The sequence below is a fragment of the Dendronephthya gigantea genome, unplaced genomic scaffold (genome assembly GCF_004324835.1).
Source record: "Dendronephthya gigantea isolate DGI-Jeju-01 unplaced genomic scaffold, DenGig_1.0 001001F, whole genome shotgun sequence".
Classification (NCBI taxonomy): domain Eukaryota; kingdom Metazoa; phylum Cnidaria; class Anthozoa; order Malacalcyonacea; family Nephtheidae; genus Dendronephthya; species Dendronephthya gigantea.
The window spans coordinates 1-13,958 of NW_021164011.1; the positions used below are offsets into that span (position 1 = coordinate 1).

Sequence of the window (13,958 nt, forward strand, 5' to 3'; positions counted from 1 at the left end):
TTATCTAATGGGTGGTCCATTGCTCTCGTCGCTTAATGCCATGAATTCAATTTACCGACCATTTTGAAACTTCAATTCCCGACCATTTTGAGACAAAAAAGGCGTATCACACTCCCTGCACCCCTCTCCTGCTCGGTACACCCCTGCAATTGGCACCAGAAGTGTCTCGAATATATTTTTGATTTTCCGGCAATAAAGAAATAAGCCTCATTATAAGAATCATTAAGGTTTTCACATTTCAATTTTCAAAGTCACTGTCAGAAAAGTTCTTTGTTATGCGGAGTAATTATGTCATACTGAAAATCGAATTATACACTGTAACCCCACCTAAATATTATGGCGTCTTATGATTGTCTATTTCCAACGATTGTATTTTTTGTTATACTTTCTAAATGTTATACTTTCTATATTTGTTGGCACTGTAAATCGTATAGTGAACAATTTTGCCCTATATAAGAAGTCGGTTTCTTGGGAATTCTTTAGTTCCGCGCCTCATAGCAATGCCTCTGCATATATATAGGCATGCATATAATTGTTATATGCCCGAAGCTTCTTTTAAGACTTTATCGAAAACAATTTGTGGCATGCATTCATATATTAAGTTGGTGGATAGATACATAGATAGAAAGATGGATAAAAAGAATGATATAGGTAGTCTCACAATTTTTATCTAGGATATTATTGATACTGGAAAGACGATGGAAAAGATGCTTCAAATTGTTTCACAATTTAAACCGGCTCAGGTTAAAGTCGTCAGGTATATGTTTCTCGATTATTTTAGAACAATGCAGAATACCGTTTATTATTCACTTTATATGCATGTATATGCATGCATGGTACAGAACAGCGCAGAAATTGGTGTTTACTTAGTTTCAAGCCGAGCTGTTTAACAATTGCGCATTTCTGTATCGCTATATATAAATAGAATACTATTGAATAAGTTTCAAAAGTTCAATTTTTCTTGCATGTTCAAGTCTTATCCTCCCATGGCCAATCTTCATTTTAGCGAATCGAAATAAATCGTTGTCGCATGTGACATATTTGTGACCATCTTGTTGGCGTTCAGCGGTTCATTCAACTTCCGTACTAACTTCAGCCGCTCTTTCGACTTCCAGTTTCTTTGTGCTAAACATATATATACCGTTTCCCCGAGTTGTAAAACTGTATTTGCGTTCGTTTAACGCCTTTGGTGAATGTTAACTATTAGCTGCTAAAGATATTTTATTTTATTTTAAAGTTTGTTGGTAAAAAGAACACCTATGAAAAAATCGAATTACAGACCTGATTGTAAGTGTGTAAGGTAAAACGTACTCAGAAGAACAACATAAACCGAAGACTTGATCTTTGAAGAGTTTAAAATTATACTAATTAAGAAAGAGAATACGTGCATGGTAGTATAATTAGTTTCATGCACTAAAAAGCATGATAGCTTGTCAGTTAACCGTCTATTTTATACCAACTCGAGTGTCTGTGACACAGCGAAACGGGACACACTAACGGGCTTAAACATGGCCAAACTCTTTATACCCTTCTCGTCATTTCTTAATTCTTGTTTCATGCCCTTCTCGTTATTTCCTAATTTTTAATATACTATTCATTATTATTATGTCATTTTTCCTTAATTCATTCTGGTTTGACATTAACTTCTTCGATATTTTTTAACATTACAAACCTCTTTCCTATAGATATTGGTTTTGAAATCCCAAATCATTTTGTAGTTGGTTATGCCATAGTAAGTTCGTTTTATTTTCGCTTTGAAATTATACAAATTAAGAAAGTGCATGATGACCGATCCTGTTTTGAAGTCTGATGATGCACGCTCATGCAAGCTTTGAGGTCGATCGAATGTTACGTACTACAGGGTGATCAAAGTTAGTCGCAAGTAATTCATTCATGCTTTTGTTTTAAACTAGTATTGTTCTTTATCATTCGTTTTAGGATTACAATGAATATTTCAGAGATTTAAGTGTAGGTGAATGTTATAGTACCTTATTTTTTTGTTTTAATTATATAACCACAAAGTAATTAGATCACTCAGATCAGGCAATCTGTTTTTCATCATCTTATTGTAAACAATAATTCCTCGCTTTATTTTTTCCTGTAATTTGATTGGTTACTATCACAGATTTCAGCATAAATCAGCCTCATGCATATATATCCAAGTGATTTAAAAATTGCTGATACTATACATGGCGTATTAATAAGTACCCCTATTGAAATCAAGCTTTGGTTAGAATTTTTGTTTATATTTATATAAACAAAACATTATGTTTTTTCCACAGCATATCTGCGTTATCAATGGAAAAGGAATAAAGAAATATGAGAAATAGATCGGGCTAAAGAAATGAAGAAATCATCGACGAAACGACTACTATTTATGATTTTTACAAACGGCATCTATACAATCGGCAATTCCAAACATATCCGGGAGTAATCCCGAAAATATGAAATCGTTCTATTTTAAATGCATTAAGATATTAAATTAATACATATATTTGTGATGAAAATTTCTACTTATGATGGTGACTCACCATTTCTACTGACGATGGTGTACAGCAAAGATAAATGGGGACGAGTATTGAATCTTTTTTCCTGAGTGACTCCAACGATTGTTTGCAGACCCGTTAGAAGGGCCAAAAACATTGGGAGGGTGCTGCGAGATGTGACCAGGTCAGCAATGGAGAACTCTGGCTGTCATCTGTCAAAATTCATATTCATTCATATATATTCATTCGCTGAGCCAGCGACACGGTCTTTTAGGGTTAGCGTAGCCAAATAGTATAGTAATTATTGGGTTAGCGTAGCCCAAATAGGGTTACAAGCAAATAATCAAATTAATGGCGAAGAAAATAATGAAACTATCCTCGCTTTGAGAATATTGAGTAATAAATAATAAGGATTGTCGCAGGACGAGATGTTGAAGCATTCTCGCAGGATGATCTGTTCAAAGATCGTCGCAGGATGAGATTTAGAAGTATCCTCGCAGGTGTATTAGTCGCAGTGTGGCATGAGGAACAAAAGGCCTTATACGTTTTAGGGCACCTATACCTCTTTTTTGCACAGTTTTCTTACATGAATTTTCCAGGACATATTTTCATCAATATATGTACCAAGAGATTTTGTAAAAGTAACTTGTCTGATTGGAACATTATCAATCATCATGCAATGAAGGAGATGCCCAAGAATGTGAAAGGCAATTTGATAGATCATGGATGTAAATTAGAAACAAAACTTGGCCCTAATATGGATAGTAACCGCGTCCGAACGAGCCGAAAACCGGCGTATGTAACCGCGATCGAACGAGCCGACCAGAAAACGAATATAGATATATAACCGCGTCCGAACGACCCGAAAACCGGCGCGTACGTAACTGAACTGAACTGAAACCTTTAATCACGGTAGACTAATCAGGATTCATATATACATATATATATATATATATATATATATATATAATATATATATATAATATTAAATATATATTAATATATATATATATATATATATAATTATATATTATATATAAATTATATATATATATATTATATATTATATATATATTTAAAATTTATATAGCGCAAAATATGTATATGATCTAATGCGCTTTACATGAAATAAGATAAATACAACCAAGATATAAGTACAGTATTAATTTACAAATAACTAAAACTATATTTGATAAAACTACACCTACTGTTCATATGCTAATTTAAAAAGATACGTTTTTAAAGATGATTTAAAATTAAGCAAACTGTTCTCAGCTCTAAGACTGGTAGTGAGTTCCACAGAGCTGGCGCGGCCGCGGCAAATGCTCTATCTCCTGTAGTTTTGTTAGTTCTCTCTTTAGGGTACCCAAGGTAACACCCGTTATTTGAGCGCAAGCTATAACGGGATTGTTGTTTAAAACTTATTAAATCTGAAATATACCTTGGAGCATTGCCTTGCATGGCCTTAAATGTAACTAATTAAAATGATCTTAAAGATAATTCTGTACTTCACCGGCAACCAGTGCAGTTGGTACATGACAGGAGAGATGTGACAAAAACGAGGGGTGTTAGACACCAATCTAGCTGCTGCGTTTTGAACACGCTGTAACTTGTTAATTTGGTTCGCCGGCAATCCATAAAAGAGGCTATTGCAATAATCCAAGTGTCCAATGACCAGAGCAAGAACAAGCTGTTGCGTAGACTCGTGTGTAAGGTACTTTCTAATACGTCGTATATTATGCAGAAAGTAAAAGGCCAGGTTACATGTTTTAGTAATATGAACATTAGAATTCATATTCGAATCAAACCAAACTCCAAGATTTCTAGCCTCATTCACTACAGTTATACTAGGGCTTCCAACGATTAATCTATCAACAGTAACTTTCGTAAGTTGTTGGCGAGTCCCAATAGTCATAAATTCCGTTTTGCCATCATTCATTTTCATCTTGTCAATAATCATCCATGCTCTCACAGTTTTAATGCATTGTTCCATTGCATTCAATGCTTCCATTTCACTCGAAGAACTGTCTGGTCGGAACGAAAGGTATGCCCCTGGGATTTTAAAATGGCTTCTAATCGTACAGTTCAACTGCTGATAGTCAAATCAGCTAAACTAATAATGGTGCAGCTAACAACCGAACAACGAGTTTTTATTGTCTTGCATGATAACTTGAATGCTAACTGTCGACCTTGTAAAATAAATTGTAAATAAAATTTTACTCGTTAAATACTTTCAATTCAGCTCGTTGGTTTACGCACCCGACTTTGTTTACCGACGATTGTGCCGCTAGAATATGATTACAAGCTTTCTCCCATTCCAGGGGCCAAACGTGTTGTAAAACAAAGAGGATATTCATGAATATTAAGTGGTTGCGTTTTTTGATACACCCTGTATATATATATATATATATATATATATATATATATATATATATATATATATATATATATATATATATATATATATATACAAGCGACAGGAAAAGCGACAACAATAGCCTAGTCATTATCAACAACGAAGTAGAGCTAATAATCATCTAATCCCTGAAGCAGGAAAGTCTCTCAAAAATACTCAGACCGAAGCGAGTGAGAAAGAAGTAACCTGAAGCAGGAAATTCTTTACAAAATTCTACCGAGGGCAATGAAACTATTCCACCGAAATCTCTTATAAGGCCAACTATTTCAAATATTCATAATTAGTTAATGAACCACAAACTTATTAGACCATGTGTTTTGTTTTTCACAGATATAAAGGAATGATTATGATTAAACTGGACTTCTAGGAAGAACAATTTAGAACTGATAGAGCTATCCAGTATAAATAAAGTTGGTTCAGTTTAGGTTTCCTCCTGTAATAACACTGGATCAATAAGAGATGATCCTTACTGGAACTCTAGGAAGAACAGTTTAGAACTGATAGAGCTATCCAGTACAAATAAAGTTAGTTTAGTTTAGGTTTCCTCCTGTATTAAAACTGGATCAATAAGAGATGATCCTTACTGGACCTCTAGGAAGAACAGTTTAGAACTGATAGAAGTATATCCAGTATAAATAAAGTTAGTTTAGTTTAGGTTTCTTCCTGTAGTAACGGTTGGGGGTGATTCTACAACACCTCCACTGACGGTTTCCTCGTTGTTTCAATGTAGTTTCAGGTTTAAAAACCGACAAGAATGTTCTGACCAAACAGATTTCTGATATCGAAAAGGAAATATCGGCTGCTATACAGAAAATCTAGGTTAGTAGACGTGTTGAAATGCTGCCTCAGGAACTTATCAAGGAGTGTTGTTGAAGGCCCGTCTGTTATGTATCATTGTCGATCTAATCATCTCTTGGTGCTGCATTTTAGAACACGATAATGAGCCGTGATCAGATCGAGAATCTCCACCGTATCTTGTGGCGAAGGTGGACAAACAAGTCGTAGATTTTCAGAAGCAAAAAGGGAGGGAGAAGAGGGAGGAAGAAGAGAAGTTGAGAAAAATCAAAGAACAGATGGAACTGAAAGAAAAAGGCGAGAAGAGGAGGAAAGGAGAAGAAAACAACTTGAAGAAGAAGCAAGAATGTAAGTTTAAAATGATCAACGATATCATATTCTTTTTCCTCCTAAACTCACACCAGATGATCCAAAATGGCGGAAATAGATTTGACTATTTGTCAAACTAAACAAAAATCAAATTCTCGGTTGAAACAACTTAATATCACTTAAAGTATATGTCACATTTATTGCAGTTCTTATAACTAAACATGTTCACGAAATTTCGGCTATTTTCATAAAGAATAACAAAAGATATGATGGATTAAATACTGCAGAATGGTTTCTTTTTGAAAACCCTGCGAGCACTGATTGGCTGAAATATGAGCGCTGGCTGTGTACGATATTTAAATGTTTACATTTTTTTTGTGTGTTTTAGTAAAGCTGAAATGGAAGCCGAAAGGCGAAGGGCAGAAGAGGAAGAAATGAAACGGAGGGAACTTGAAAAAGCGAAACAGGTTTTGAGCATTATTACGATAAATAAATAAAATTATATTTTCAAAACTTTTTATGTATTAATGTCGTACCATACTTGATCACCTCTGGCAATATTTTTACCGTGAATCTTTTCTGGGTTTTTTAGAAAGAAATCGAGGAACAATTAAGGAAAGAGGAAGAAGAGGCAAAATCTCGGTATGAACTTATTTTTGCTACCATAAACATCTTTGCGAGGTTTTCCAAAAAAATTCCCGAGTCCTTTTTATACACTCATACGTAATGCTTTAAATCTGATATTTTTTTCAATGTAAAATTTTATTATTTCAGACAAGCTGCTCTTGAACAAGAGAGATTAGATCACGAACTGGCCTTGCGTTTGGCAAAGGTATTATATCTCAATATTTTTTCAATTTCTTTGGCGATTAATACTACTAAATGCTTCCGTTTAACTGTTCAACTGTGTGGAAGTTTATGTTCATTTTCTGTTAGACAGAATTAGGCCTATACTAATTTGTTCTCATTTAAGGAATCCAACTCGAATGTAGAACCCATGGAGGAACAAAAAGCTATTATAAGGTAAATATTTTATATATTGTATAGCTCTATCAGTTCTAAACTGTTCTTCCTTGAGGTCCAGTAAGGATCATCTCTTTTTATTGATCCAGTGTTACTACAGGAGGAAACCTAAACTAAACTAACTTTATTTATACTGAGTAGCTCTATCAGTTCTAAACTGTTCTTCCTAGAGGTCCAGTAAGGATCATCTCTTATTGATCCAGCGTTACTACATGCAGGAGAAAACCTAAACATACTTTATTCTGATCAGCTATCACAAACAAGATACTAAAAAATGAACTTATTTTCCAACAGAGCGGCTTCCTTGAAAGATCCGAATAAGAAATATGACCTGAGTAAATGGAAATACGCTGAGTTAAGAGACACCATCAACACCTCGTGCGGTATGTGTTGTTGTCATTACTTGGTTCCTGTGGAAAGTTTAGTTTTGAATAAAAATATGGACTTCTGTTTTGTTTTTCTAGATGTCGAGTTATTAGAAGCTTGTAAACAAGAGTTCCATCGCCGCCTTAAGGTTTATCATCAGTGGAAAAATAAAAATAAGGCATCGAAGTCGACGGGTCAAAGTGCTGGTGATCAAAGAGCACCTCAAGAGGTCGTGGAAGAAGGTTGGGAAATAGTTAATATCAACATTACATGCTTATATTTTAACAAGTTCATTTATCAGTTCTGAACTCTTGTTACTACAGGAGGAAACCTAAACTAAACTAACTTTATTTATACTGGATAGCCCTATCAGTTCTAAACTGTTCCTCCTAGAGTTCCAGTAAGGATCATCTCTTATTGATCCAGTGTTACCGGAGGAAACCTAAACTAAACTAACTTTATTTATACTGGATAGCTCTATCAGTTCTAAACTGTTCTTCCTAGAGGTCCAGTAAGGATCATCTCTTACTAAATTAACTTTTTTCATACTGGATATAGCTCTGTATCAGTTCTCAAACGTTTAATTTCTCGTTTTAGCTGCAAGTCACGCAAGCGTTAGTAAGCCAACTTCCAGACTTCCCCCGCGTCGACCACAGCGATATTTCCGCGTTCCCTTTGTGAAGCCCGGTGACGAGTATCGTGACAACGACTTCAAGAAGCGCGGGTACTGGTTCGCCCATTTTGACGGGCAATGGATAGCCCGCCAGCTGGAGATACACCCGAACGGAGTGAACGTTGTCCTGGTCGCGGGCACAGATGATCTTGATATGTGTGAGCTGAGTCTGGATGAAACAGGTCTGACTCGCAAACGTGGCGCTGAAATAACAAAACGTGAATTTGAATTTAGTTGTCAGAAATGTGGGTGCAAATCAGACGCTTATAAACAACCGACTTTTGAATGAAATCACTTCACCTAGGATTTTTTTTGAGATCTCACCAAAATAGAACTTCATTTTTTCCTAAATCTAATTTGGAGGAGATAGACTGAAAAAACCTCACATAATATCTTCGCAAATCAATTTCCACAATAGAACACTGTTCGACAGTTTTGGAGCATGTTTTTACAATGATCTCGCAATATTATTGAACTTCAATCTTTTCTCATTGCACCTATGAGCATGCACTGCTGGTGAACTGCTCCAACACTTAATGGTCACTATAGATAACGTTTTCCAACACTAGTCAAATTCGTAGATAGTCATTTTTAATCTATACGTTTATTTATTTCACTTTGTAATATTTATATACATAAAATACTATGATGACTATGATGCAGTTAGGATAATTTTTTTTCAATCGTCGTATTTTTCAATTTTGTGTTGTCTGTCTTTATTTGCCGGTTTCTTAGCATAATTTGGTAAAGTGTGCTTGCATTGGGCGAACTGGAATGTGTCTGTAATATGTGTGTCTTTACTCTTACATTTATCTCCAGCTTTATTGACATAATTGTTGTATTATTTGTTTTCAATATGAAATACTCTGCGTACAAGGTTATGAAAAGTTTCGAGCTCTGATTCTGCCTGCAATGGCCAATGATGATCATTTTTTACGTTAAGATAGCGTTAAAGAAGGTACCGAGAAAAAAGTTGTTATACAGGGTTTATAAAAAAAACGCAATCATATTCTAGCGGCACAATCGTCGGTAAACAAAGTCGGGTGCGTAAACCAACGAGCTGAATTGAAACTATTTAACGAGTAAAATGTTATTTACAATTTATTTGACAAGGTCGACAGTTAGCACTCAAGTTATCATGCACGACAATAAAAACTCGTTCGGTTGTTAGCTGCACCATTATTAGTTTAGCTGATTTGACTATTAGCAGTTGAACTGTACGATTAGAAGCCATTTTAAAATCCCAGGGGCGTAAAATCTATTGAGCTTATGAACAATATGAATTTTAGAAAATAAATGGTTGCGTTTTTTTTGAGACACCCTGTAGTTTTATTTGAAAAGATTAACGCGAAAAGAGAAGGCTTTTAAATCAAACTAAGAGTTATATCCATTAATCGCTTCACGGAGCGGAATTTTGCTAATCACTTACAACGGACAATAGAAATATGCAAAACATTTTATTTGGCTAATTTATATCCATTCCGGACAAGTCTGGCATGAGTTAGTTGATTATCTATTGTTGTCAATGCTAAAATTGTCCGTTGGAATTTTCTTTGTCGTTGAAGTAATAAAAGGCGCTTGAATCTAGACGAAACTCAGTGTTTGCAGTCTCGAAAGGAAGCATCAGTCGAAGAAGTTCAGGAAAAGTTGGAAGAGTCTTGCTTACTAAGGTACATGGTGATAGTTGGTTTGAACATCTTTTGGCTTGATCTTTGGCTTTGCAAACAAATTTACTGATCGCTGTGTTGATTTGAATAGCGTGGGAAGACGTGAGCGAATGGAGTCATATTCTTGCCGATTTTTACTGCTTTATCTTGTATATTTCGATTGAAAATGTCCAATGCAAGTGAGCTGTTACTTTAATTTAGTTTTTCCTTGCTTATTTGATTTCAGAACGAACTACGGCGCCGAAAGATGGGAAAGGAGAAACGTAAAGGCTTGCTCGCAGCGAATAATAGGTATTGTTCTATTAGTATATGTGTATTTTGCATTTGTGACTTGAAAAAACACGTTTGTACTTTGTTTACGGACAGTCGGGGTGGACGAAACTAGAATAGTTTTGATATATAGAAATGAATTCGAACTTTATGACTGAAACTAACTTTCCAGGCTGGCCTATTCGTTTTTCGGACAGGGTTGCCCAAAGGGAATGCTCGTTTTGAAAGGGAAAGACGGATTAAAACTCAATGCCTATATAATTATTTGTATTGGTATATGATTGTATTATGCTAGACTTCCCTGTCCTTTCATTTTACCGAAGTTCTGTTTTTGTAGAACGAAATCGTAAAGAGATGTCGGACATGCCTTGGGACATTAATGCACGCAAATAAAACTCGATTTCGACAGTATGCATGAGTAAAAATTGCATGGAATTTGGCTTTTTGACTAAGATATAAACTGAACACTCTTCTGTTTACCTCCTTCATTTTCACGTTTTTCGCCTCTGCATGATTTTTGCTTGAAGTCTGGTCGTATCAAGCGCATGCGGAGTGAATACAAGTGATTCTGAGGCCCCAATAACTTGTGTTTTCTACATTTCATCATTCCGGACAAAAATATCGCTCAGAGAGCGCTTAAAACATAAAAACATGACATATGTATTTCTAGAAGGAGATGATAGTCCAGTGTTCTTGCTTTCTTGTACAAAAACGTGCATGACATTTTTTATTAAAACGTGCCTGACATTTCGTATTAAAACTTGCATGACATTTTGTATTAAAATGCGCAAACATTTTGTATTAAAACGTGCATGACATTTTCTATTAAAACGTGCATGATATTTTGTATTAAAACGTGCATGACATTTTGTATTAAAACGTGCATGACATTTTGTATTAAAACGTGCATGACATTTTGTATTAAAACGTGCATGACATTTTGTATTAAAACGTGCATGACATTTTGTAAAACGCGCATAACATTTTGTATTAAAACGTGCATGACATTTTGCATTAAAACGTGCATGACATTTTGTATTAAAACGTGCATGACATTTTGTATTAAAACGTGCATGACATTTTGTAAAACGTGCATGACATTTTGTACCAAAACGTGCATGACATTTTGTACCAAAACGTGCATGACATTTTGTACCAAAACGTGCATGACATTTTGTATTAAAACGTGCATGACATTTTGTATTAAAACGTGCATGACATTTTGTACCAAAATGTGCATCAAATTTTGTATTAAAACGTGCATGACATTTTGTATTAAAACGTGCATGACATTTTGTACCAAAACGCGCATAACATTTTGTATTAAAACGTGCATGACATTTTGCATTAAAACGTGCATGACATTTTGTATTAAAACGTGCATAACATTTTGTATTAAAACGTGCATGACATTTTGTATTGAAACGTGCATGACATTTTGTATTAAAACGTGCATGACATTTTGTATTAAAACGTGCATGACATTTTGTACCAAAACGTGCATGACATTTTGTATTAAAACTTGCATGACATTTTGTATTAAAACGCACATAACATTTTGTATTAAAACGTGCATGACATTTTGTACCAAAACGTTCCTGACATTTTGTACAAAAACGTGCATGACATTTTGTATTAAAACGTGCATGACATTTTGTATTAAAACGTGCATAACATTTTGTATTAAAACGTGCATGACATTTTGTATTAAACGTGCATAACATTTTGTACGCGCATAACATTTTGTATTAAAACGTGCATGACATTTGTATTAAAACGTGCATGACATTTTGTATTAAAACGTGCATGACATTTTGTAAAACGTGCATGTTTTGAAAACGTGCATGACATTTTATACGAAAACGTGCATGACATTTCGTATTAAAACGTGCATGACATTTTGCATTAAAACGTGCATGACATTTTGTATTAAAACGTGCATGACATTTTGTAAACGCATAACATTTTGTTAAAACGTGCATGACATTTTGTAAACGTGCATGACATTTTGTACCAAAACGTGCATGACATTTTGTAATAAACGTGCATGACATTTTGTAAAACGTGCATGACATTTTGTATTAAAACGTGCATGACATTTTGTAATAAACGTGCATGACATTTTGTATTAAAACGCGCATAACATTTTGTATTAAAACGTGCATGACATTTTGTATTAAAACTTGCATGACATTTTGTATCAAAACGCGCATAACATTTTGTATTAAAACGTGCATGACATTTTGTATTAAAACGTGCATGACATTTTGTACCAAAACGTGCATAACATTTTGTATTAAAACGTGCATGACATTTTGTATTAAAACGTGCATGACATTTTGTATTAAAACGTGCATGACATTTTGTATTAAAACGTGCATGACATTTTGTATTAAAACGTGCATGACATTTTGTATTAAAACGCGCATAACATTTTGTATTAAAACGTGCATGACATTTTGTATTAAAACGTGCATGACATTTTGTACCAAAACGTGCATGACATTTTGTATTAAAACGTGCATGACATTTTGTATTAAAACGCGCATAACTTTTGTAAAACGTGCATGACATTTTGTATTAAAACGTGCATGACATTTTGTATTAACGTGCATGACATTTTGTGCCAAAACGTGCATGACATTTGTATAAACGTGCATGACATTTTGTATTAAAACGCGCATAACATTTTGTATTAAAACGTGCATGACATTTTGTATTAAAACTTGCATGACATTTTGTATTAAAACGCGCATAACATTTTGTATTAAAACGTGCATGACATTTTGTATTAAAACGTGCATGACATTTTGTATTAAACGTGCATGACATTTTGTATTAAAACGTGCATGACATTTTGTATTAAAACGTGCATGACATTTTGTAAAACGTGCATGACATTTTGTATTAAAACGTGCATGACATTTTGTATTAAAACGTGCATGACATTTTGTATTAAAACGTGCATGACATTTTGTAAACGCGCATAACATTTTGTATTAAAACGTGCATGACATTTTGTAAAAACGTGCATGACATTTTGTATTAAAACGTGCATGACATTTTGTAAAACGTGCATGACATTTTGTACCAAAACGTGCATGACATTTTGTAATAAACGTGCATGACATTTTGTATTAATGAACGATCATGACATTTTGTATTAAAACGTGCATGACGTTTCGTATTAAAACGTGCATGACGTTTTGTATTAAAACGTTCATGACATTTTGTATTAAAACGTGCATGACATTTTGTACCAAAACGTGCATGACATTTTGTATTAAAACGTGCATGACATTTTGTATTAAAACGTGCATGACATTTTGTATTAAAACGTGCATGACATTTTGTATTAAAACGTGCATGACATTTTGTATTAAAACGTGCATGACATTTTGTATTAAAACGTGCATGACATTTTGTATTAAAACGTGCATGACATTTTGTATTAAAACGTGCATGACATTTTGTATTAAAACGTGCATGACATTTTGTATTAAAACGTGCATGACATTTTGTATAAAACGTGCATGACATTTTGTATTAAACGTGCATGACATTTTGTATTAAAACGTGCATGACATTTTGTATTAAAACGTGCATGACATTTTGTATTAAAACGTGCATGACATTTTGTATTAAAACGTGCATGACATTTTGTATCAAAACGTGCATGACATTTTGTATTAAAACGTGCATGACATTTTGTATTAAAACGTGCATGACATTTTGTATTAAAACGCGCATGACATTTTGTATTAAAACGTGCATGACATTTTGTATTAAAACGTGCATGACATTTTGTATTAAAACGTGCATGACATTTTGTATTAAAACGTGCATGACATTTTGTACCAAAACGTGCATGACATTTTGTAATAAACGTGCATGACATTTTGTATTAAAAACGCGCATGATTTTGTATTAAAACGTGCATGTTTTTGTATTAA

At 34.1% G+C, this 13,958-nt stretch overlaps 2 protein-coding genes across 3 annotated transcripts; both read left to right on the top strand.

Annotated features, from left to right (window-relative positions):
• Window positions 1-38: 38 nt before the first annotated feature.
• LOC114544861 (hypoxanthine-guanine phosphoribosyltransferase-like) lies at window positions 39-3,017 on the top strand. 2 transcript variants are annotated; one of them, XM_028563356.1, is made up of 5 exons: window positions 39-757; window positions 1,238-1,287; window positions 1,686-1,732; window positions 1,939-1,972; window positions 2,283-3,017. In XM_028563356.1, exons 1-5 carry the CDS (start codon window positions 699-701, stop codon window positions 2,321-2,323), a joined length of 231 nt encoding a protein of 76 aa, XP_028419157.1. In that variant the 5' UTR covers window positions 39-698; the 3' UTR covers window positions 2,324-3,017. The 2 variants fall into 2 exon arrangements, with proteins under 2 accessions (XP_028419157.1, XP_028419156.1); XM_028563355.1 differs by having other exon boundaries at window positions 56-757; window positions 1,939-1,968; window positions 2,283-3,013.
• A 2,977-nt stretch (window positions 3,018-5,994) lies between these two features.
• LOC114544862 (unconventional myosin-VI-like) lies at window positions 5,995-8,357 on the top strand. Its single transcript, XM_028563357.1, has 8 exons — window positions 5,995-6,045; window positions 6,395-6,473; window positions 6,599-6,648; window positions 6,781-6,838; window positions 6,980-7,029; window positions 7,324-7,412; window positions 7,494-7,637; window positions 7,993-8,357. Exons 2-8 carry the CDS (start codon window positions 6,405-6,407, stop codon window positions 8,355-8,357), a joined length of 825 nt encoding a protein of 274 aa, XP_028419158.1. The 5' UTR covers window positions 5,995-6,045; window positions 6,395-6,404.
• The last annotated feature ends 5,601 nt before the right edge of the window (window positions 8,358-13,958 follow it).

Bases quoted from the DNA above. Each gene is read 5' to 3' on its own strand.
- LOC114544862 (XM_028563357.1), top strand. From the start codon at position 6,405: ATGGAAGCCGAAAGGCGAAGGGCAGAAGAGGAAGAAATGAAACGGAGG. The intron at 6,649-6,780 runs GTATGAACTTAT...TTATTATTTCAG, and splicing joins GAAGAAGAGGCAAAATCTCG to ACAAGCTGCTCTTGAACAAG. The intron at 7,638-7,992 runs GTTGGGAAATAG...TTCTCGTTTTAG, and splicing joins TCAAGAGGTCGTGGAAGAAG to CTGCAAGTCACGCAAGCGTT.
- LOC114544861 (XM_028563355.1), top strand. From the start codon at position 699: ATGGAAAAGATGCTTCAAATTGTTTCACAATTTAAACCGGCTCAGGTT. The intron at 758-1,237 runs GTATATGTTTCT...TTTATTTTAAAG, and splicing joins GCTCAGGTTAAAGTCGTCAG to TTTGTTGGTAAAAAGAACAC. The intron at 1,733-1,938 runs GTAAGTTCGTTT...CATTCGTTTTAG, and splicing joins TTGTAGTTGGTTATGCCATA to GATTACAATGAATATTTCAG.